At 40.6% G+C, this 25075-nt stretch overlaps 2 protein-coding genes across 8 annotated transcripts in view; one reads left to right on the top strand and one right to left on the bottom strand.

The window, feature by feature from the left end:
• CARF (calcium responsive transcription factor) overlaps positions 1-25075 on the bottom strand; it is a 64137-nt gene that overhangs the window by 33079 nt on the left and 5983 nt on the right. For 2 of the 7 annotated variants that reach the window (XR_007904427.1, XM_051786855.1), the window contains exons 1-2: positions 6047-6128; positions 300-421 (exon numbers count right to left, since the gene is read on the bottom strand). Coding sequence is in view for 3 of the 7 variants with exons in the window: in XM_051786855.1 (XP_051642815.1) it covers positions 300-410 (111 nt within the window). In the remaining 4 variants the exon portion in view is untranslated. Of the gene's footprint in view, positions 1-294; positions 422-1318; positions 3018-6046; positions 6129-12933; positions 13009-25075 lie in introns of those variants that run through there. The other 5 variants (XM_051786853.1, XM_051786854.1, XM_051786856.1 and 2 more) reach the window with 5 other exon arrangements.
• WDR12 (WD repeat domain 12) lies at positions 3189-11114 on the top strand. Its single transcript, XM_051786889.1, has 13 exons — positions 3189-3367; positions 3450-3544; positions 4654-4748; positions 5393-5499; positions 6283-6398; positions 6781-6935; positions 7608-7653; positions 7835-7920; positions 8101-8241; positions 8353-8458; positions 8944-9076; positions 9858-9930; positions 10654-11114. The coding sequence occupies exons 1-13, from the start codon at positions 3327-3329 to the stop codon at positions 10729-10731; spliced, it is 1272 nt and encodes a 423-aa protein (XP_051642849.1). The 5' UTR covers positions 3189-3326; the 3' UTR covers positions 10732-11114.

Raw genomic sequence — 25075 nt, forward strand, 5'->3', positions numbered from 1 at the left:
AGTATTCTTTTTTTGAAGGATTTTGTTAACACAACAAACACATCTTTCTTCAGCACTTTAACAGGATCTATTAATACAATTACTGATGGTTGCCATTACATGCAACATCTGGATATTCATCAGTTCAAAACTGAATGGCACAAGAATCAAAGGGAAGGAACTTTTTTACTTTTTTAAAAGACACAATGTGTTACCATAAAGGCATAAAAAGCCCAGTGCACTGATGAAATAGAACACTTTAAGTTCATCAGAGAGGATGTAACGGAAGCATCTACAAGGACAAAGCATTCGTACCTCACCTGGAAAACCTGATCATTTGTCTCAGACTCTCCTGCACCATCGCAGTTGCCTACGAACAAATCGTTAGGTCCCTCCATAGCAATGTCATGGCCAGCTCCGTTTTCTTTCATTACAAGGTGACCTGAAAAAGCCCAGAAGTTTAGTTCAGCCTCCTGCCAAGACATTGCTGCAGGTGTTTTCTTTGCCATTGCAATCTAACAGCAAAGTCCTCAAGAAATCCTTGCCCCTTTATTACTCGCTGCAGAAAAACTTCAGTGTGTTGCTCCAGGAGTATAGTTTAGCCTTTCATATGAGACAATTTGCTTGACTTGTCATTGCACACACAGACACAAAACACATATACACCCTCCCATCATTTTCATCTAAATATTTCCATAAGCACTGAACTAACAACGGTACACATCCAGAGAACACTTGATATTTAAACACATGCCAGCACTGCACACAAATACATAATTCACCTACTTCCATAATCAAAAGACAGAATTTGCATGATACAACTCTATCATGCACAACATCTTGAAGTAAACTGCATTTGTTTTAAAGGGTTATAAAACAACATATAAATGAAATAAAAGTACTATTATTAGTCTACAGCAGTATGCTTTGGGCAGGAAAACACCTAAATTGAAGCAAAATTTGGCATTAATCCAGTGATGAAAGACAAGACAGAGCTACCAGTACTTCAGAGATGTACCTCCTATCCCAAAGAAAGCTTTAAGGAACTCAGTTGCCCACTACAAACCTTCAAGCAAACAGAGAATATTGGACAGTGAATTGCCACATCCACAGGATGATGCTCTCAGGCACACAATACACCCTTTAAAGCAGTGACCAATCCCAAATATTCACAAGCAATGAGACAAAATGACAATTAACTTGGCTCCTACGTTAGAAGTGTACTAATATATTAGACTACACACATAATATGCCCAACTGAATAGAAGAAAACTTAATTCCTGCAGTTTGGGATGAAGGAGAGGGAAAAGTGTTTAGGATTCTTCCCTTCAGTACTTACTTTAAAGACAAGCTGTGTTATATTAGCACATGATTCCTACCAGCTTCTTCTTCACCACACCACGCAAGTAAATTCCTCAAAATCAACCTTCTTGGCTCTGGTATTTCAACCATTTACAGCTTTAGTAAGGAGAATGTTAAAGGCAAGAGAGTAACTTGAAAGGAACCGTACAACTCTGAAAATACAAATTTATGCTGCTTTGCAAAGGCATAAAGGACACAGGCAAAGTAAATCTTCATCTCCTTGGCTTTTGAAGCTGAATACAAACAACATCCTGCTGATACAAACAACATTGAGAAGTTAAGCTGCTCATATGCTCAATATATTAATACTTTAATCTAAAGCAGATTTATTTTTCCATTCAATTTTCAAGTGATGACACTCCAAACCAAGTTGCAAGCGAAGTTACCTCATGCTTACCAAATATTTTGGAGCTTTGGATCTGCGAAAAATTATGAGGTGTTTCAGTTACGATGCCTGAAGCATGTTAGCAGCAAATGAAAAAAAACAGAAAACTAGATTTCATCATCATTCAACCATTTCCTCTCAGTTTGAAGATGTAAAGAAGACATGGCAGTTTTGCTAAAGCAGCACATTTAGTTCTTTGAGATAAACTGAGTTTGTTCCAGAGATACCGATGGCACATACTTTGAGCATGCTGGAACCCAGCAACAGAATGCAAGGACAGCTGTCTTGGGACATATCCTCTATCTATTATGGTTAATAACAAAGCTCGGGGGAAAAAATACAGCAGTAGGGTAAATACATAGTGATATTTATCCAGTTTCTTTTTATAAGCAGCCCAGAAGTGCCTAAAGTTTTATAAAATCAACCAGGCTCTCTGAAAAAGTTCCCCCTAAGGGCATCTGCCACTCTCCAACCACGGCACAAATTCACGGGGGGCACGAATTACATATCAGGGAGGAAATTAGGGCATAGTTGATACTCTTAAGTACAGGAGTTACAATTAGCTTTATATTAACTCGTACCAGGTTTGAGATCTAGCTTATCTCTGTCATGGAAGGGCAGGCAGATGCTGTTAAGGAGAACTGGGGGCTTCCACTTAAGAGGTTTCTCAAGAGATGTTTGTGTAGATAACACCGGTAACTGTAAGATGCACCCTTATCACTTATGCTGACCACGTTAAGATCTTTGAAGTATAGTTAAGAAATAGAGGAGATTCCAGAGTCTCACAAAACAAGAACCAACACCTGCCCACTTCAACAAGTGGAGTCCCCACAACCCGAGTCACCACCGGGGAAAGCCCAGCTGTTCACCAGAGGCCACGAACGACTGTCAAAAAGGTGGGAAAAAATGTACGCGTAACCCGAGCACACCGCAGGTCCTCACACAAGCAGCCTTCTCCCAAAACACAAACTCACTTACAGCTCCTTTCAAAGCCCACCGCGCCTTGGGTTTGCTACTTTCAGCAGGCACTTTACGGTGGGTGTGTCGCTCGACATGCCCAGAAACACAACCCGAGTTGCTCCAAGCAGAGACCGCCACTCCGGCGCCCCTCAGCGCCACACGAGGGGCTGCCCCCGCCGCCCGCCCGGGGCACAGCGCCGAGAGCGCCGCTGAGGGGCGGCCACGGGAGCCCTTCCAGCGCCTGCCAGCGACCCCCGGACGCGCCCCCCGCGCCCCAGCCCTGAGGGGCGCAGAGGGCGCCTCCCCCCTCGGCCCGCGCCCGTCACACCGCTCCGCCGCGCGGCCCCGGGCGGGGTTAGCGGGACAGCCCGGCCCGGTGCCGCCGCGCCGGGGGCAGGTGCCGGGGGCGCGTCCCCCCACCTGGGCTCGGCTCCGCCGCAGCTCTGCCATGCGCGCCGCCGCTCCGCGCACGCGCGCCCGCCCTCGGCACGGAGCGGGGCGGGGGCGCGCGGGGGGCGCCGGGAAGGCGGCGGCGCGCGCGGCGTCTCGGGAGCGCGGCAGGCGCGTGGCCGCGTGGGGCTGAGAGGGGGCTCGTCACGACACGTGGTCGGTGTCGGCGACAGCGGCGACAGCAGCGGCGATGGCGCAGCTCACGGCGCGGTTCCGCACCGAAAACCGCAGGTGAGGGGCCGCCCCTCGCGGGCCGGGGGTGGGTTCGGGGCGCGAGTAACGCGGAGGCGGTAACGGCGCGCTGTGCCCGCAGGTTCGCCGTGGAGGATGTGCCCTTCTCGGTGCCCGCGGCCTCCGAGACCACCGACCTCAGCCAGCTCATCAACAAGCTGCTGGCGGCAGCGCACGGTGGGTACCGCGGCGGGGGCGGCCCCTCGGAGCCCCCCGGTGTCCCCGTGTCCGGCCGGGCCGGGCCGGGCAGCGCCGGTGCCGCCGCAGGACCTCGGGCTGTCACAGTCGGGGCACCCGGGGACCCTCGGCGGGGACGGCGGCAGCTGAGCCCGCCCGGTCCGGCTGTCTGGGCCTGGCTGCCCACAGTTAGGCTCTCCTGGAACTCCGTCTGAAACCCCGCAGGTACCGGGGCTGGGCGGCAGTCCCGGCAGAGATGCTCCAGAGGCTGGGATAGTGTGTGCCCAGCGCCACAGGCTAGGCTGCCACAGCAGATGGGAGTGGAAGCGCTGCCCAAAGCCTGGCACGAGAACTGATGAAACCAAATGTTTGGGTTTTATGAAAGCCTTTGAGAAAAGCTCAGCCCCTCTGTCAGTGCCAGCTGAAATGGGCCTGACTGACTCGAAAGATTTTCTGGGGAAAGACACCTGTGCCATGCTGTTGAAAAATCCCGTGATCTATAAGAAACTGGACCAATGGTATCTTCTTGAGTCTTCTGCAAGTTGCTTTTAACCCATGAACTCGCAAACAACCTTGAATAGAAAGCTAGTGCACAGTGCAGTGCTTCTGCCAAAATGTGGGGCCTGTGTCAACTATGCCATTACAGAGGGAGAAGTGTGAACCAAAAGTTCCTAGGATTTTCATTTTGCTGCCACAAATACAGGGCTCTAGCTGATGGTAACAAAGATGTGGACTAGCAGTGGCAAGACCCATACAGAACAGTATGGAAGCACCACTGGGGTTTGATTACACATAGCTACAGAAAAATTACAATAAGAGGTGAACTTAACTCTTTGAACCCCAACAGCAAATTTTTCATCCTCTGAAATAATCCACTGGGATTCATGGGCTACTCACTTAAAACTGGGAGAAGAAACTAACTGATTTGGTTGGGGTTTTTTTTTTCTGTCATTTTTGGTTGGTTTGGGGGTTTTTGTTTAGTTTTGTTTTGGTCTTTTTTTAACCTCTTCCTGTCTCCTTCTCCTGTACTAGCCACAAAATGATGCTGTTCTTGATGGTATCAAATAAATAGTGACACCTGAACATGGATTTTTCCTAATTTGTTTTAGAGGATCACAAATATGTGGAATTTGATTTCCTTATCAATGGCCAGTTCTTGCGAGTGCCACTGGTCACACACATGGAAATGGAAAATATCTCCACGGTAAGTTATACTCAGTTTCTCCCCTTCTTGGGCAGCAGAACAGACGTAGCCAGTTTACTTCAATCTGCTTTAGGTATTACACTATCATCCTGACTAGGTAGATTTCCTTGCTCGGTTTTACTTCTTTTATGACTTTCCCAGGAGAATTCCATGTATTTTTAAATCCATTCCGAACTGCAAAGTGATTAGAGACTATGGGATTGAGCAGTGCAAGGAACATCGTTACCCATTCTTTTGTCTGTGTACAGTCCAGAGGGAAAATTCTTGTTTTATTCAGTTCATCATTAATATGATTTTGTCTCTTACTTTGGGGGATAATGGGGAAGGTTAATATTACCTCCAGAAAAACGTTGTGAAGTGCTGTAGACACCAGTTTTGTATGGTAAATACAGAAGAGAATTCAAGAAGAGCAAAATTACTTGCTTTTGCTTTCAGCTTGCTATTAATAGTAACTTGATAAAAATATGGAAAGCAATATAATTCCCACTTTTTTTCTAAAGACTTTAGTTCCACTATTGTGGCAAAGGACTTAGATACCGAGATCTTTGCTTTTGTGTATTTGTACCATGCTACAGTTAAATTTTATTGTTATTGATTAAAAAACCCAAAACCTCACTAAATAAGTATTTCTTCTGTGAGCTCAGGAAGAAGTGGTGGAAATAGAGTATGTGGAGAAATATATGGCCCCTCAGCCAGAAGAATGCATCTTCCACGATGACTGGATCAGTTCTGTTCAAGGCACTGAAGAATGGTACCACACTAAGCCAATTCTAAGTTTTGTCTTGCTTATTCCTGTTCCTCCGCAGTGTTAAATGGGTGGAGTTTTTTCCCCTCTTTGCTCTGTTTCTATTTTTTTTAACCTGGCAAGTCAATCAGCTACTTGCTTTTGTAAGCAGTTCACTGACAATAACTATAACACAAGTAGAAAAAAGCCAGTCACTGAACATGAGGTATTGCTAATATAAACAAACAAAACAAATGCTGTTTACTATCCTTTCTCTTAAAGGACAGTGATATTTCCTCATCTCTTTTGCTTAAACCCTTGACTTCCAGTGTGACGCTCATTAGCAACAAATAGAAAGAATAGTGTAACTTTATGCAGAGTTTCTCTTTAAAAAAAGCCAAACAGCCATAATTGTCTTTTTCTACTGTGTTTTCACATTCATTTCCCAGTCAACCAGATGATGTTCATATATTAAGCAATGGTTTGAAAATGCTTTGAGAACCTATAGTAATATACTAGAAACGACAAATTAAATTTTAAATTATGTAAATTATATAAGTGATTTTTCACTTACCAGAATATGCAGTACTCTCACTGCTTTTCTTTTTGGCCTGTACTCCTAGCCCCTCGCTTGTAGGCTCTAATGAAGCTTTGCTCTGTAACAAAAAGATTTTTTTTACTTTTCCAAGCTATTTCTTTTTAAACCAGTTATTGTGCTAATATTTTTCCAAGTTTCTGGTTGAGGCTTTTTTTTCATAAAAACACTGTTGGTCCTAAAGACAATGATGTTTCAAATTCTGTACCCTGTAGGATATTAACTGGCTGCTACGATCAGACTGCTCGAGTCTGGTCTTTGGAAGGAAAATCCATCATGACAATAGCTGGGCATACAGAAGTAGTGAAGGATGTGGCCTGGGTGAAACAAGGTCAGTATATATGTTAGGGGAGTCGTAATACTTTGAGTTACTGGGGGAGAAATGTCAGCATTCCTCAGCCACGAATATTTAATTATCTAAATGCTGTAATTATTTCGGTCTCTGTCAGTAGTGTTAGAAATGAAGTCATGGTGTGGGTAAAATAGTTTTTTAACAGTAATGAATATAATTACTTTAACATGTACCTTGTCTATCCACCTTGCAGTCTTCATTAGTAAATAGTGGTAAATATATTAATTGTACTTGCAGGGTAACGTGATGTAAACTGAAATACATACAAGTTTCTATCCATCTGCTATTTCTTCTCTGATTATAGACTATAAAGACTTTGGAAGGCTGAGTTGGGTGTGAGCATAACTTTTTTCTTCCTCAGACAGTTTATCGTGCCTGTTACTCAGTGCTTCTATGGACCAAACTGTCCTGCTGTGGGAGTGGAACGTGGAGAAAAACAAAGTGAAAGCCCTTCACTGCTGCAGGGGACATGCTGGGAGTGTAGACTCCATAGCTGTGGATTGTACGAAAACCAAAGTGAGTGACTCCGGGAAAGAAACCTTTGTATTTGGGGATGTTAGCAGCCCATATCCCAAAAATCTTCTTTTTGTCCCTGAATAGGTACTTGTCATAATGTTTTTCGGACTGACACACTGATAAGTTTCCAGCCTTGTTATAAAGGTGGTTATTGAGAATTAGGAGTGCTATATCAATGCTAAGCCATAGAATCATAGAATCATTTAGGTTGGAAAACAAGTTAAATGTTTGTTTTAAAGTATATTTTACTTTAAATGCATGTGAATTTTGTGTTATGGTGAGCTATTTTCAAATTTGACCTAAATTTTCACAGTGGTTTTGGTGGGGGAAAAAAACTTCCAGAGTGGTACTCAGAAAAAGTAAGTGGTAAAGAGGTTCTTCCCCTTCATGCAGGAATTCAACACTTGCATCAAAGGTGGAGTTATTGCTCCCAGCTTGACTCAATATCAGACAAGTTAAAGTAAAACCTTTTGGTGCTGAAGGAAATAGATATTTAGTAGATATTTTCCCTACAAAGGAAGGAAAAAGAATAATTTTATCTATGCCAAACACTTGTTTTAGGATCCCAGCACAATTCTTCATGTGTTATAACCATTAGGTAATTTTTCAAGTAGTTCTGTCTTGCAGGGTCTGTCTGGATCAACTTTTAACCAAATATTTTTGTTCATACAGTTCTGCAGTGGATCCTGGGATAAGATGTTAAAGATCTGGTCTGCAGGTAAGATGTAAGCTTGTAAGGCTATATTAAGTTACTGGTTTGGTTAATTACACAATTTCAGGTATGGTTATCCACCTGCATGATATTTGTAGGCACTGTAAATACAGGGTTTTGTTTAATTACTTGCATGGAGATGGAATTCAAAAACTTCTGGCTCATGTCTGCCTGTCTTCTGTCACAGTACCTACAGATGAAGAGGATGAAATGGAAGAAGCAGCAAACAGACCACGGAAGAAGCAGAAAACTGAACAGTTGGGACTAACGAGGGTAAGATGAGCTCCAGGTTTGTCCAGGATTTTTCTTTAGAAGTGTGGCCACACAAAATTTCCCATTGTTAAAAATGGCTGTATGAAAACTTCTGATGCGTTCAATCAGACACATTTTTATTTATTGAAATAATTGATTTTTTGATGATATTCAATCCAATCTGTCACCATTAAATTCTAGACTCCCCTGGCAACCCTCTCTGGCCACACAGAAGCTGTCTCCTCTGTGCTGTGGTCAGATGCTGAAGAAATTTGCAGTGCATCATGGGACCACACCATTAAAATCTGGGATGCTGAGACTGGAGATCTCAAATCTACTTTGGTGAGATCATTATCCTCTGTCTGTAGGTTCAGCTCAAGTCCAGCTCAGAGAAAAAGAAGTTGCACAAAATAGTAGCTCCTCTCTTAGAATTACTGTTTGCTTTTCTGACAGACAGGAAACAAAGTGTTTAATTCTCTCTCCTTCTCACCACTGTGTCGACGTCTGGCATCAGGCAGCACTGACAGACATATTAGGCTATGGGATCCTCGCAGCAAAGGTGAGCTAAAAACATGCATGGTCTCAGAGTTGTTTTTCAAAATCAGAACTTTTTCCTCTTGGGAGACATCTCAAACTGATTTCTGGTCCCTCTGCTTGAAACCAGCCACTTAGGGGCTTTTATTAAATACAAAGATTACATCTGTTTTCTGTAATCTGGTGTAAGACTTCTTTTGTTTCCTTACATAGTAATTTAGAAATCTAACTGAGCTTAGGTTTTGCTTGGTTTTTCTCTTAAACTTACTAATGTTCAACTGTGCAGTTGCAGAACTGAACCTTTTTATTTTGTTTTGTAAGGTTAATACTTAGGTTGGTCAGATCACCATTAAAGTGAAATAGTAGTAACTTAGACATGGTACTCTATATCATAAACAGCTCAGAGAAAAAGAAGTTGCACAAGGAAGTTGCTGACTGCTTTTCTCACTGGATTTTGTATGCAGCTGGCATCTGCTGATGTCTGGGTTTTTTTCCTCCTTTTCTGTTTAGATGGCTCCTTGGTTCTGCTGTCTCTGACTTCTCACACAGGCTGGGTGACATGTGTGAAGTGGTCACCTACCCATGAGCATCAGCTGATCTCTGGTTCTCTGGACAACATTGTGAAGCTTTGGGACACGAGGAGGTAACATAAACCTGCATTTTGTTGTTGTTCAATAACAAAAGCAGTCAGAGACATTGATTAGAATCTCCTGTGGCATCTGTGAGAATCCTCTAGGTTTTGGGAGTCAGGCATATAATAAAAGAGAGAAAAATACTTTTAGACTACTAGGGGGCCTGTGGCTTAATATCTGAGGGGGCTGCATGGTGCTCCAATGGGACTTACCTGGCAGTAACAGCAGCATTTGGTGACATGCAAAAAGCAGCAACCGAGATTAGGAACAGCAAGTGGTCTGCTGACCACTATTCTATTTTAAGGAACAAAATAATTCTCTTTCTAAGAAAAGAACCTAACAGTGTGAAGTTTCACTTGATACGCTTTTCAGATCCTTCATTACAGGTTTCCAAGCAGTGAAATGCTTTGCATTCAGAAGACAGAAATGGCTTTTCTGGAAAATGCACACAGTTGAGCAGCATCCACACATGGAAGAAAGAAACTAAATAATAAACTGTTCCTAAACACTGGTTAAATTTCAGTATTAAGGTAGTTTGCAACTAGATGAAGGACGTTGCTGCTTTGCTCTTTGGGGATGTAGGGGAGGATAATACTAATGTGATCAGCTCTGGGGAAAGCAGTGGAAACATCACAGATGGTAGATATAACTACTTTAAGAAAGTACAGATAATTGCTTGATCACATCTGTTTGATAGCTTTGTGATATTATTTCTTCCAGGGACCAATTCTATTTTCTGTGATTGCTCACGTAATTTCAAACATGTGACTGTAAATACCTGTTTTTTACTAGTTGCAAAGCTCCTCTGTATGACTTGGCTGCTCATGAAGACAAAGTTTTATGTGTGGACTGGACAGAAGCAGGGGTAAGAATCTGAAGAGCAAGTTACTGAATTTATGAGTGGTGGTTAGGATGAGGGCTAAAAGCAGTCATGGAGTGTTATGGTTAAAGAGAGAACAGGAAGTTTGAGTTGTGCTGTGGTTGATAAGCGGGTGTTACTGTCACACGCACTGCAGCACATCCCCACACTCCTGTGCAAAGGAGTGGGGTGGGAGCTGGAGCTCTGTAGCATTAACTCAGTGTTACACTGATATTCCAAACAAGGAGAGCCACGAGAACAGCACTGCACCTCACGGAGAAAATACACGTTCCAGGGCACCATTTTCTGCCACTGAGACTAAAGTGGCAGCATGAAGTGGAAGCTTGTGCATGCCAGTACACGTAGAAGGGGGAAACTATATAATCCTCTATAGGAAACTTACCTGCTACTGTAGTGGTACACGTTTTTAAAATGACCAAAAAACCCCCATTTTGTTGACATCCCAAGATTCTCATTGTGGCTCCTGTTGTCAGTAAAAGTCAGGAAGAACTTTAGCAAAGTTCCTACGAAAACTTTACTTGTAATTTTAAGAGGAGGGTAAGAAACAAAGTTGGTTCTGCACAATGATTCTGGGTTTTAGTCATGCATTAACAGTTCATTATTCATTACTTCTTTTTATGTCTTCAAAGGAAAGAAAAATTGAGTCCTCGACTTGTGTACTTGTTGTGCTTAGTTCTGATATTAATCACAGTTTTCTTCTCTCATCAGTTGTTACTGAGTGGCGGTGCAGACAACAAACTGTATTGCTACAGATACCCAGCTACAGCCACTGATGTTGGGGCATGAAGGTCAACAGCCAGAAGACTTTTTTTTACAAAAAAGGAATTTTTCAGCAGTTGCTCTCTGTTAACATCCCTACACAATCAACATCTGAAGAAATGACGAGTTTGTTGCTCAGAGAGCTGTTCCCGGTTTTATATTGGTAACCTATATCCATATTTGTCACAGAAAAATAGCAAAAAACAAATAGGATTCATGTGAAGCAAAGCAAAGGGAACTTCCTCCCTTTCTGATGGCTTTGAATTAACATCTTCTAAATGACTATTTGTATAGCCCTTTTAATAAGAAGTAAATTGTTGCCGATACTTACAGAAAAACTACTCACTGACTAAATTATTTTTTGAGTTTACCTGTTTTCCCCTGAAAAAAAAATAAAGATCTTATCAACAGTTCATTGGTTTAGTGCATCATTTCAGAAGAAAATCAGATTTCAGCTCTCCTCTCAACAGGGCTGTTGGCAGTTCTTACAAAAGTCCTTAATTGATAAACGCAGGCTTTTTTCTAGGATGAAGATTTGGTATGTTTGCACTGCAAGGGGCTTGATATAAAGGAACTTGACAGATTTACTGGCAGATGAAATATTCCAATTTGTTGGAGCTCATAAATTAGGGCTGTAGATGTCTCTGTAAATGTGCGTGCCTTGTGCCACAGTACATGTTGTGTTGCAGTACAACTAATGCAGTATATCTTGCTTCTAGAAAGCAACAGATGTATTGAAACAAGTGGAGAATCACACAGAGAAGGCAGAAGACTAAGTGATTTGTTCCTAGAAAGAGTGGATACAAGAAGCTGCAATAGCTTTTAGGGTGATAGAGAATAAGTACTATCCAAACATGCTCAGTTTCTCTGCTGGTGGTTTTGCTTTTGGTTCAGCATTAAAATGAAAAAGCTATTCCTGCAGCTTGTTAGATGCCATGTGTGTGATGTTAAACCAGCATATAGTTCAGCAGTGTGGAAAACAAACTTGAATAGCCTCACTAATGTCTTGCCTTTCAATAAATGTAAGACCTGTACAGAACAACTAAGTCAAATGTTTTAATTGCAAGACAATTTTCTTTGAAGAGTGACAGCTCTGACCTTCAGGTTTATAAGATAGACAAGTTCTGAGTAAGGAGTTTTAAGAAATACCAGAACAGCAAAACTGTAGTGAAAATGGCAAGGGTACAGGGGAAGATCTCTGATCCCTTTGGTCTGCAAGTGAAGTACTGCAATTAACAGAATATTAACAAATGCTGCTTACAAGGAATCGGTGTCTTGTCCTCATTATCCATGTGCATGTTCTTAGTACGTGTTTGTCCATTCTAAAGCAATATATGCCATTCATACATTAATATAGCAGCTAATTTTTTTCTTCTTTAACCTTGATTCGTTTAAAACATTGCCTTCTATTTACCCCACAGACTGGAACTTGTAAATAAAGTCTGAATAGCTATTTTGTTTTGTAAACTTACCAAAAATACAAAGCATCTTTTGAGCAGGAACATGCAGCACTCCCTTGTCCTCACTATTAGAGATGTGTATAATTTCACACTACACTTGTGGATATGCCAGCCTATTGTAGCAATCATTGGTCTACTGTTCATAAAAGTTTAAAAATATCTCTAATAATTTTTTAGTATTAAAACAAAAAAGAGTAAAATCCTCCCTCAGTAATCCTTAATACAGTATACCTGACTTTTGGAGGTCTTAACCAAGTAAAGTTTGCAGATGTTTTTAGTGGAAAGCAAGGCAGTGAAGACAGTTAGGAAACTGTTAAATTTCTCTTCAAGATTCCCAGTGACAATTCCATGTAAAGTCTTGAGCTATTTTGTGTATTATGTTTATTACACTCTTTTCAGTTTTTCTTTCAGATAAATTACACCTGAGCATGACTTCTGGAATTACTGTAGTATTTTGCAATCAGAGAGCTGTGGAGCACCTCCAGCCAATTAAGCAGCTGATAAAAATAAATGGATTCCTCTTATATGCATATGTCTAAAGACTCATAAATGTCATAAGGTGACCTTAATATGGTTTCTTGCCTTCCCCAAAAGATTTACAAAATACTTTTTAAAAAGGTCATGTCACTTGAAGTGTTGGCTTAGCTTAGAAAGATTAATATTAATTTAGACTTTAGAAACCCCAGCTGGCATTAGTTGTTTCACTTTCAAACATCAAATCCATTAGATTTACTACACTTATCACCTGTAATAGATACACAGAACGTACCTAGAAAGGTAGGTTTTGATGGACCACAGTTAGAAGCAGGAGCATTTTTACACCTTCCTCTTGTTTGGAAAAGGACTGTGGCAGACAAAGAAACAATAACAAACCATATTAACATGAAGTGATACCAGTGTAAGTACAACATAATTTTTGAATGCATCTGTATTAACTCTGTCCATAAATCATCCTAAAACCTACAAAAATACTTTTTAGACTTAATACTTTTTGACTGGCAGTCCTTTGGATAATCTGTAATCTTATAAAATGTTTTATAAGACTCTTCCCTTCCACGCAGTTCTTTCATTTAAAATAATGATGTGAAATTACAATGGCCAGCCTGAGTTGATTTTAAAACTGCAAAAGAATTGAGTCAAAAACAAACCTGGCAATCCAGAATCAAGGCACTGATGGTGATTCTACTCACAAAAATATTTTTTTTCCTCCCCTAAAAACCATTTCTGCATATTCATAATGCCCTGGTAGGACAATATGAAACAGTAAAGAACTTCTATGTACTCTTAATTTCTTTGAACATACTACAAGTGAGGGGAATAAAGACAATGGTCAATTACTGCAACTGACCTATTTTTTTTAATTGATGGGAAGTAGGGGGTAGGCTCATTTTTGAGAGGCTGTGCAATACACATTGTTCTATTGCAATTTTTTCATTCTGCACTGACCTTCTGGTATAAACTGTTCACTTGACTAGCACACGTAAGCTGCCTCTGCAGTTTCCAAACCCCACCATGCACTGACACGCACATTAAAAGCATTAAGACAAGGGTTCACCACTTGGTCCTTGGTTTAATGTCACACTTGTATTTTCTGTTCATGTGTTTTCTTTTTCCCAGCTGGTTCTTTCAGCTTTCTTCTTGATTTGAGACTTTCATCTTTGCTTCTGGACGGTTGCCACCCCTTTCCTACAGTCCTGGCAGAGCAGGACTGTTTTTTCTCTCTTGTTGGCATTTGGTTTATTTTTTTAATCTCAGTCTTCTCTCAACCAAGAGATTGAATTAAAAACAAGGGGAGAGGAAACCAAATGTTCCAGTGACCTAAACCAGCGTGTGTGGATAATGCCATCCACTGTGGCACCACCCACAAGATCAGCACCATGATCATGAGAATCCCCACCAGGGAAGGGCACATCAGCTCACCCACAGTACAGATCTTCAGCTGGTGCAGCTCTGCCTGTTCCTTTCGACACACAGCCCATAACCCAGTGGTGAGGGTTTTCATTCAGGAAAAAAAAACTTACTGAATTTAAATTAATTTTGTATAAGCTGATAAATTTCCAGTATAAACTTAACATACTCCCCTAGATTTTATCACACATACCTTAGGAAATAGATCTAACCACATATGCTTAAAGCAACTTCTACAATTTAAACAAAAACATTTCAGAGAGATTGGAAGGAAAAACATGTAGAGAAAGTTTGATGAGGACTCCTGAGTTATGAGGTTTTCTCCTGCATTTTCTGACATTTCTGCAGCAGAAAGCACTAGATAGGCACATGCACAGATTCCCCAAAGGAGAAATACATGCTTTAGTTACACTCTCAAGTTGATTTAAGTCTCATTAATCATCAGCTTGTTACTTAAATGTGTAATGGTGGCAGGTTGTGCCCTCTGCACCTCTATATGACAACTAAATGGCTGAGGAACATGGTTTTTCAGAGAGTAAGGCTGAAGATCATGCTCTGACAGGCAGAACTACAACCTACTCTTGATTTCTCACCCAACATCTAAGCAAACAGAATGGCTGTTTCTCTGGTTTAGCACCAACACCAGCACTGCAGTTTCCTGCAGTTGCATCTCTCCTGTGAGCTCAGGTGACAGAAGCTCAGGTGAGAGAAGCACAAGGCTACAGTGAGTTGCACAGACTACTGTCGGCTAACAACAAGTAGTAGTAGTAGTTGCAATTCATACACTAAAAAAAGCCCAATCAAGTTTGAATCACCAATTTTGTTTGATGTAAGCACATTGGCAGAGATCTCAAACTACAGGCAAAACTTGGGTTGAAATTAATTGTTGCAAAAAACAATTTAAATTGTCCTGTAAATTGCGTGAAATGAGTGGCTTTTCAGCTGCCAGTGAGAAGCTGGCTGAGTCTGGTCTAGGAAAGACAGCTGCTCCATCTGGATGAGTCTATCGAGCCATCCAAATCAAGACATGTACAGTATGGAATGCTGAAAATGTAACTCAAACCACAAAAATGTAGATTTCTGTATCAGTTACAATATTCATATTCAAAACTTCAAAATGTCAATTTGCATGTCTGTGCAATTTATTCCATTGGAAAACTAGTAGCCTGTGACCAACAGGGGGTCTCAGCATGAGTTTAAGATACTGTAAAACTAAATAAACATTGCAATAAATGCTCTGTGATTGCTACTGAGAATTTCAGCCTATAATGTATAATTTAAGCAAAGAAATTTCTTCAAATGTTTGAAACCATCTCTGAATGCAAACCAGAACTCACAAAAAATGTATGGAGAAACATGATATGCCAATTATAGCAAAACATCCCAATAATCTAGATTACTTATCCAAAAGAGTCCCTCTCATAACACTTCCTATTGTATATGGTCTATAAATTTAGAATAGAAAAGTTCTGATCTTCAGTCAGACCACAGCTGCTCTAAACTGCATGTGAAAGACAGCTGAAATCACTTGCAAGAGCCTTCAGGAAATGCTCACTGAATTAATTCCTCTCCTTCAACTCTCCCTCTATCCCAATTCTTGAAAAACATTCCCACATGCACGCACAGAGCTATCTCATGGATTTCTGCATACCAGATAGGTCAAAAAATGAGCAGAGGCAAAATACAGAAGAAATATTGGAAATTCAAACAAATTCACCAAAGAATGAAGATGAATATGCAGCAATATCTGATGCAGGGCTGGGTGCCAAATTCAAGATAAACCTAAGGATTTTAAGCAGTCAGTATGAATTGATATGTAAAATATGAATAGATGAAAAAGGCATCATTTTCCTTGCCACTAAAAAGTACTAGTTACTTTCAACAGGGCAGTCTCAATCACTTGTATCATTTGAGGAGTCCAAAATCGAGTATTAGAATTACATTATTGCTTTCTGAAGCTGTTCAACACCAGAGAGGAGGACTTTCTTAAATTCTTCTCCGCTCTAAGTGGTGTCACTACCATATCTGTTCACACATCCCTGCACACACCATTTGGCGGAAACCTCAGCAATTTTGAGTTTACTGCAGTAACCAAAGTGTTACCACAGACTCTGCCAGCCAGGCTGAGAATTCTTTGTCATATAGGACTTGTTTGGGGATTGGGAGGATAACAACACCACACTCTCCTTTTTTAAAGTACGTGCAGCATTGAAGGCTACTGGGTGACATAAATTCCTCATTTGTGTGATGAGCAGGCACACTGCTGATCAAAGAGTGGATGTGGATACACAGAGCCATCTGCTCAAAACATGGACTTCGAACCAAAGTCTGAAAGGCGTGGCATGGGTGTGCATTAGTGGGAAGCGTTGTTCATAATACAGTGGTTGGGATTCACCACAAATGTCTGTTTTCTAATGTCCCCTGTTAACGACAAGACAGTAATTTGTTTTCTAATTCAAAGAGCACAAACTGCCATATCTCTCCCATTCTTTTCCTCTCAGGTTTTGCATCAACTTTAGCCCAGATCTCGGTAAAGTCATGCACACTTGAAAGACCTTTTTCATCTTTAAAAAAAAAAATTAAAAAAAAAAATCAAATTGTCAAAATCTGACAGAATTTCATTGAGTTCCATCAGAGACCTGAATTTGTGTGCTTTTAAGACCACAGTCATCTTTGACTCTTGCATTATTAATTTCAGGGGGGAGATCTTACCTTTCAGCAGGTCTTGGATTGGTAGTTTGATATTTTGGTTACTCAGCATAGGATGAGGTGTTAGAATTCACTGTCAGTAGCTTTTCTATACTTTGAACAGGGATCAAGTATAGTTGGTGTTACACAAAAGACCTTGTTTCCATCTTGTATCAACATGCAAATGGTCCTCTTGATATATCCATAGCATTTAAAAGAACCATAGATTTAACAGTCATAATGTTTTGCCTTTAGGTTTAAGAGTATACAGAGACCCTCAGTAGATATTCTCTGTTGCTTGTCAGAACACAGTACTTCTCTCCTGCAGTTACAACACTAAACAAAATGTTTCCTAGATCTAAACAACACAGGTTTAAACAGGTCCTGGTTTCAGTCACACTGCTGTAATTCCAGAGCATGCCAGTTAAGACAGTGAAGCCTATCAGAATCAATGGACTTGATACAGATTTACAGAGGAGCCTACATGCAGCCTATCTGAACATAATGTACAATGATTAGATCTTATATCTTGATGTAGCTGAAAATTGAGTCAGAATCAGTTTCCAAAAAATCAAATACTCCATGTCAGTGAAGCCTTTTCTAAAAGGAAATAAGATTTGTCTTCATAGTAAGTAAGCTTTGGACAGAATGGTAAGGGGGAGGAGATGATGGTTTTTCTCCCCTTCTAATCCAATCTATTTAAACAGAAGAATCAAAACAACAGATGTTTAATATGATACTGGCGCCACAGAATCCGGCATGAACTCACCAAAGATGAGAAGATGAAGTCCCTACGGTTTCTGTGTTTCAGTTTTACCAGCCTCTACCCTGCTGCAATTTAAATGGGGAAGTCCAGACTGCCATGTTAAAAAGAAGCCATCACTTTTGCAAGGACATATATTCAGACATTCTATTAAAATTACTTTCTAATCTTCCATAAGTCTCAAGAAAAATAACAGAAAAAAATTCCCTTTATAAAATTCCTGGAAACATTACATCACTAGGAATAACTGAACTCCGGGGTTTAAGAAGGCAAAGACATTTAAGCAGAAAACCAGGAAAACCTACCAGATTCAATCACATGGTAAAATATTCACATTCCTCTTCCCTTGTAATATGCCTATATATTCCTTAGCCATTTTTTCTTCCCATTCATTTTTCTCCCCTATCATTTCACCATTGTTCCACATGAATTCTGATATGGACATTAGTGACTCATTTTTAAATAACTGTTCCTCCAACTCCAGGTACACCACATCTAACTGCACACATTGTCAAAACCTGAAGGTCTTTCATGTACCTTATCAGCTTGACCAATATGCTGGTTCTGCCACCCCCAGAGGACTCATGACAAAAAACAGTCAATACATCGGAATCACCACACATTTAATTTTTCAATTACTTCTTTTTCATAGCCATAGCTGAGGAAGAAAATAAGCTAGGGCTCTTACTAATGTTCCAGGCAGATCAGAATGCAAGTGAAGCTGGAAAAATGACAGATGTCAGGGGAAAGGTTCTTAATTTCTTTTTTTTCTTAGTCCCCGTTCACTCCACTGAATGCACTGCTGTCAATTCAGCTGAAGGTACAATTGCAAGCACATGGTGCAGAGGTATTCAGAGGGACATTGTCAAAAGCAAAAGCCGTTTCATACTTCAAGAGAAAACCACTTTGCTAAACTCTGGTGCACATAAAGTACAGGCCAGCAGGTGTTGAAGATCTGGGGATAAATGGGAGCTCTACACCTCTCTTCCCTGCCATTCAATCAGTTCAAGCTGTGTGCCTGCTCTGTGTCTTTCCCACACATCCCTCTGCTGTTCAGACTGGGCTACACGACCACCTCAGATTTCTAATATAAGCCCATTCAGAGATACATTAAATCCAAAACTTCAGCCTGATAGGCTAACACTTGGCAAAGCCCTGTGCAGTTCTGTAGGGGGAATCTTACTGCTCAAGTGCCTGAGCAACAACAAGCAACAGCACTCCAGCTGCTATTGGACATTTTCAGTCAACATATTGAAGGTGAGTTCAGTGCAACTGTTGGGCAGATAGATACCTTGTTATCAAAACCAGATCCTTCACCCACTTGTGTGCTGGCAAGAGCAGAGGAGTCATTATTACTGTATGACACTTTAATTCTATTTATATTGAGAATGCTGGGAATTCCAATTTAAAAAAAAAAAAAAAGGGCATTGCCTAAGTTGGGCATTTGCAGTGTTCTAATGCACCGTTGCCCATGAGCATGACAACAGGTTCCTGTTATTGCTGTAAATACAGGGTTGCATTTATGGAACATGCACCTCTGGTACTTCTACATTGTGGGACATAAAATGGCAGAAAATCAACTTTATGTACTGTCTTTTAGCTCAGCATTTGTTACTGTTCTCGCCCTGTCATAAGAAGGCAATGAGGGGCAGCCTGTGTGTGAATGCTGAAAAACATGAAGGCTAAAGTTTAAATTCTGACTATGCTGTAGTTACAATCAGTCCACTTATCCCATGTTTCCCCAGAACATTCTGCTCACTTGGGCTTATATATTTTTACTATTTATACTTGTTTTACCTTCACACTGGCCTTTTTTTCCACCTTTAGCAGGAGCTACCAACATTCAGCCATAAAAACTACAGTATTTGATGTCCTCTGAAGCAAGTCTGCACAGAATACAGAGAAGCAATGCTGTAGATGAAAGATGAATCCCACAAGCTGTATCCTGACAACTGCAAACAAAATGGGGAATTCCAAAAAGTAAACATTCACTCATCCATACAAGTACTGTCTACTCCAGGGGAAGTACTGACTGCCAGCAAGTTCACCAGGACTTAAGTGGATGCAAAGACATGTCATCAGTAGCTAAAAAACATACTAAGATATCTATTGTATCTCATGAGTGAGCTCAGAAAACAAAATCAAAAGAATCCCCTCCACACCTGGAGAAGAAAACCCTATTGTTCTCCATATTTGTTATTAAAACAGAAGAATGTGCTTAGCACCACGAACCAGTCACCATAAGAGGAACCTTGCAACAATGTCTACTCATGTAGACACTTGCCTTTCAGAAGTCTCTCTTCCATTTTCTGTCTCTCCAGCAGTTGCTCTTTTAAGAGCTTTCTCTGAGCAAACAAAGGGTGAAGAAGAACTTAGCTCTGTTTTCTGCCTGAACCACTCTCCTCCGGGATGACAGTGTAGTTATGTGCTAAGTGCGCAGTTAAAACTCTAAAATAAAACGAATCAAAGTCACAATTGCACATCTACTGCCAGGTTACTGTACATTACCTGCATTCTTCAGTTGGTTTCACTCCCCAAAGTGAGGAGGTTACATTTACCATTCAGTATTTCTACACTTTTCTCCAACAGATGGTCAGTTGCTCTGGAATAAACGTGATCATATCATACAGGCACAAAAAAACCTCACAACAATAGAAATCTGTAGGACTGGGACATATTCTAAGTTATTTTAAATTTATAGATTCTCTAATCAGAAACTGCTGCAGGTATAATAAGAGTCAGATTGATCTCCTTTTGCATCTTCCAATTTTCATAGGTTTAGACCCAGATGAAAGTAAGGGTTACCAAGTCAGAGTCTGAGAAGCTGAAGGAGCACCTATCAGAAGGTGAACCTGCTTGAAGGCAGCCCCCGTACCTGTTGTCACATTCCCTGTCAGTCTGTCAGGTATCTGCCATTTCCAGATCCCTCCTGCTCATCTGCCTTCCCCCAGTCCCCCACAACTGAGCACGCAGCTTGCCATGGTAGGTCAGCACCTGATGCCTTTGTCTGCCTGCTGGAATGACCACTCCTGAACAGCAGTCTTGCACAGTTTACTCGCTTTTTTCAATGAGAGAGAACAAAGTTACAAAGTAACTTAGAGTTTTTAAAATTTCAACGTAAAAAATAAAATCTGAAGAACTCTGCAAAGACTTCTGGGAAGCAACATAAATCCTAATTCCTTGTCTTTCTACAAGCAAGAGATTCTGTGCTCATTTGTCCTTGAATATTCCAATTATCCTTGTATCAAAAAATCACATGCACAAGAATCTGGACATGAGAAGTGCATGCTCAGTGGTGAGTTTTCCAATTTTAGAATATGCAAAGCTTTATGAAGAAATGACTAGGAGTAGATTGTGTTTTCCAAGCCTGAGATATCTCATATTTTTTTTTATTGAGGTTAATCAAAGAGGAAGCCAATTGTTTGAGATCCACATACTGTAAAACCAGTTAAACAACAATGCAAATAGCAGCCAGCTTTAAATTTGTTAAATGAATTCTTTGTCTCCCTTAGTAACCTTTCTGTGATTCTGCAAAATAGCTCAGCTCATATCCAAAGTCCCTGAACAGCCTGTGGACTTCTATCCACATCATTCTGTTGCAAGGAGGTAAATTTCTTTCATGCTAAGACAGTGGCTTTCCTACAGATGCAAAGTTTAAGAAAAGGAAAATGGTCATTTAAACTAAACAGCTGAAATGCATTCAGCATATTCAAGGTCATTTGCCAATCTATACTGAAGTACGAAACATTTATTCTCCTTCTCCCTCACTTTTTCCTCTTTTAAATCTCTTTGGCCATATTGTATACTAAAATTCCATCTATAAAACTATTTTTATAGAATTAGGAAAAGAAACCTGATGAAATCAGGACATGGCTACAGAGCATTGTAACTTATAAATGGAATCTTCTTGTTAAGTGTGACCAAAATTTTGGCATATTCTCATCTTCCTGGGGAAATATAAACAGTCCCAGTGCAATGAAGTATAACCAGAATTTCGGTAACAGTTTCTAAACACATTATTGAAACTATTTTTACAAGTAGATACTTGAGAGAACACTATCATTACACATCTTGCACTGGAAGAATCAATAAATTGTAGAGATGGAACAATAGGTCAATGTGTTCCTTCTTTCTTGAGAAAGATTTTTTCCTAGACATTACAGAAGTCTCCCTTAAGCAACCCCACTGAAGAATGTGGAGAGAAGAAAGATGACATTTCCAGAAATACTAGTAAGCAACAAGCACAAAAAAATAAACTGCAATCCAGAAGAATCATAAACATTCTGTACATGTTTTATTAGAAAGAAAATAGCTGCTTCCCAAAATTCTTGAAAAAAACCCCCACAACTAAAAAAAGACTAATTTCAAATCTTCTCCTTCAGCTTGCAGTCTTTAGTTTAATTTTTTGTTCACCTTTTTTATAAGAGTATAAGTATCTTATTTCACATTACAACAGTTTTAAATTTCAGTGTTCCTGGTACTATTACGTCATGTGTGTAAATGATGGCATGTTCATTACTTAATATCTACTGAACTAAAAAAAACAGTTACATAGCTTCCTAGTAGTTATTCTTCCTTGATATCAGCACAGCTATTTCCACTAAAGCAGTTGGTGTTGGCCAAAAACAAAACCAGCATGGAAGAGATACAGGTTCTTCTCTGTACAGCAGGTAGATCACCAAGACTTCAACATAACCTGCATCACAAGCACACTCCAATCTATTTGTTCTTACTCTGTTCAGGTGAACCTCATTAAATAAAATTTTGTCACAACAGACACTGGAGTAGGTAGGACACACAAGTGCACAGCATTTGACATAAAATCTCAGCAGTTAACACACTTGCCTTAGCAGACAAAGCCATACCAGAAGCACACTGAGCAGTCCATTTGTCCGTTTACACACATCACTAGCTACCTGAGCCTTCTTGGTTCCCTTGTGCCCGGACCCATCCCATCCCATAGGTGGGTGGGAAGGAAGGAACTTGCTTTCAAGAGTGAATTTCATCCTCATACAGTACAGCAGATTAGCAGAGAAAGAAATGTTGCCACATGTGATCAGATACATGTCACATGACACAGGTCAGCATGGCAACTTTCTGATGCAGAGAGTTCCCTCATGGAGCAAGTTGTTTTCACACCAATGAGACAGAGAAGAGAGACCAGCAGCATCAGGCCCTCTATTCTACAAACATCTTCAAGGCCTCAGCAGGCCAAGCTACTGAAGCAGGCAGAGGACAGAGAAGCTACAGTCAAGTGAGATCTTTGCAAAATGTGTGCCCAGACTGTTGTATCTATTAAAATGCAGACCAAATGGATTGAAATACCCATTTAGACAAAGGAGAAGCAGCTTTATTATCATATACTTTCTTTAACTTTTTTAGAAAACACATATTTTACAGGGTGTCTAATCTTTTACCTGGCTAACTGAACTCCAAGGAGCAAGAAAGTCAAAACCAAAGTTACTAAACACTTGAGAAGCACCTAAGATAGTTTTTCTAGAGAGTTGAATACTACATTTTAAGGTCCAGGTCCAGTGACATGCTAAAGAATGATTGCAGTGTATCTTGGGCCACCTCACCCAAAATGCCCTCTATACACAGAACTGCAAGCCCATGACTTATTGCTCGTCCTCTCTCCAAGTGCAACTCCAACCCTCGGTTTTTGTCCTTTCAGGGGACAGCTGCATCTCAGAGGTGACCACCCCAACACCAGCGATGGAGCAGTGGGTTAGAGCTGGCACACACAAGAAATTGGCTCTGTTTTGGATCCCCATTTGGGAGGAAGGCAAAGAAAACAGTTTTGTTTTTATTCAGATTTCAATAGCAGCTGTCGGAAAGCTGCTCAGCAGTTTGGAATGTCAGAAGTAGTCCCTTTGGAGCTGGATTACAGGGAGATGGAGACAGCCAAGAGCACTAAGCAGATAGCTGTGTAACCATGGAGTAAAACTTACTGCATATTCACAGATACAAAGAACCTTACTCTCTCTGTCACATATAGCTCACTCTCAAATCTTGCAAGCAAGGCCTAAACTAAACCTTTTCTTTAGGCTTGTCTAATCTGCTTTCACTAAATAACTGTATAAAACATGTATTGGTACAACAACTCTAAAAATAAATCTGCCAGTCTTACTGGAGGGGAAGCTACAATGTCTGCAAGCCAACAAAAATAACAATTTTTCATTCTACTCAAAGTTCAGGAAAAATATTCTTGTTTGCCAAATAAAAAAACCGACAAAACTGATGGGAACGGAAAATATTTTCATGCTGAAAGAGGATATTACAAACAATGGAGACTCAAAGTCAAATCTCTGGTTATCCTTTTTAAAGGAACTTTCTGAAATAAAACACCCAATTTTTGCAAGAATGATGTAACCTTTAAACAATACTACTCCAAATACTTTGTCATCTAACTTTTATGTAATTATTTCTTTAACAAATAATGATGGAGCTGACCCACCCGATGCATACACATTTCTTTGGGGATTTCTTCTGGCCTCCTGGCTTTAATTTTCAGCCCTTCTGGCAGTACTGAAAAAACTGAAAGAGAGCTGAAAAATCTCAGGCCTACTTTTATTTCAGGAGTTATTCCAGACGTTCAGAAGACAGAAATTCCATGAATTTCCAATGTGTGGATAAGCACATCTGATGATTCTCAGACTTAAGCCCAGAAAATGATTTTAAAAAATTATTAAAAAAAATAAAATTGCCTATAATACCTGTACTCAAAATTACTTTTTGACATATCTATTATTCTTCAAAAGAGATGGTAGGTAGAGCAGCTCTTCCATGAGCTCAGTTTAAATATATACCTTAGGGCTAATGAAGACAGCAACTAGAAGTACCTGAGAAGGATCATTATTTTGAGGTAATTTTGCTTGTTCAGCCTGAAGAAGAGGAGGCTGAGGGGAGACCTCATTGCAGTTACAATTTCCTTGTGAAGGGAAGAGGAGGGGCAGGCACTGATCTCTTCTCTGTGATGACCAGCGACAGCAACCAAGGAAATGGCATAAAGATAAGCCAGGGGAGGTTTAGGTTGGGTATTAAGAAAAGGTTCTTCACCCAGAGGGTGGCTGGGCACTGGAACAGGCTCCCCAGGGAAGTGGTCACAGCACCAAGCCTGACAGAGTTCAAGAAGCACTTGGACAGTGCTCTCAGACACATGGTGTGACTCTGGGGGATGATCCTGTGCAGGGCCAGGAGTTGGACTTCAGTAAACCTTGTGTGTCCCTTCCAACTCAGGATATTCTAAGATTCTATATAAACAACTATTCCCCCCCTCTAGCTGAGATGGTTTGAAAAACCCAACCATTCTGTACTGAAACATGTTAACATCATTAACATTTTCCACCCACAGCTCTGCAAGAGGAAGAGGAGGGGGGAGTGTTTCAACCTGCAAGACCGAGTCACCCAACCTAAGATGTCAGCATACATATTCAAATGCTTTCCAGTCACAGGCACATGCACAATAATCTTCTGCAAAAGAGAGGAAAAGCTGGCTAATTAAGGCATCAGCCACACCCAATGTCAGGATGAGTCAAGTCAACTATGGCTT

The sequence above is a fragment of the Manacus candei genome, unplaced genomic scaffold (assembly GCF_025592945.1).
Source record: "Manacus candei isolate 608988 ecotype Guabito, Panama unplaced genomic scaffold, ASM2559294v1 h1tg000023l, whole genome shotgun sequence".
In the NCBI taxonomy this organism is placed as follows: domain Eukaryota; kingdom Metazoa; phylum Chordata; class Aves; order Passeriformes; family Pipridae; genus Manacus; species Manacus candei.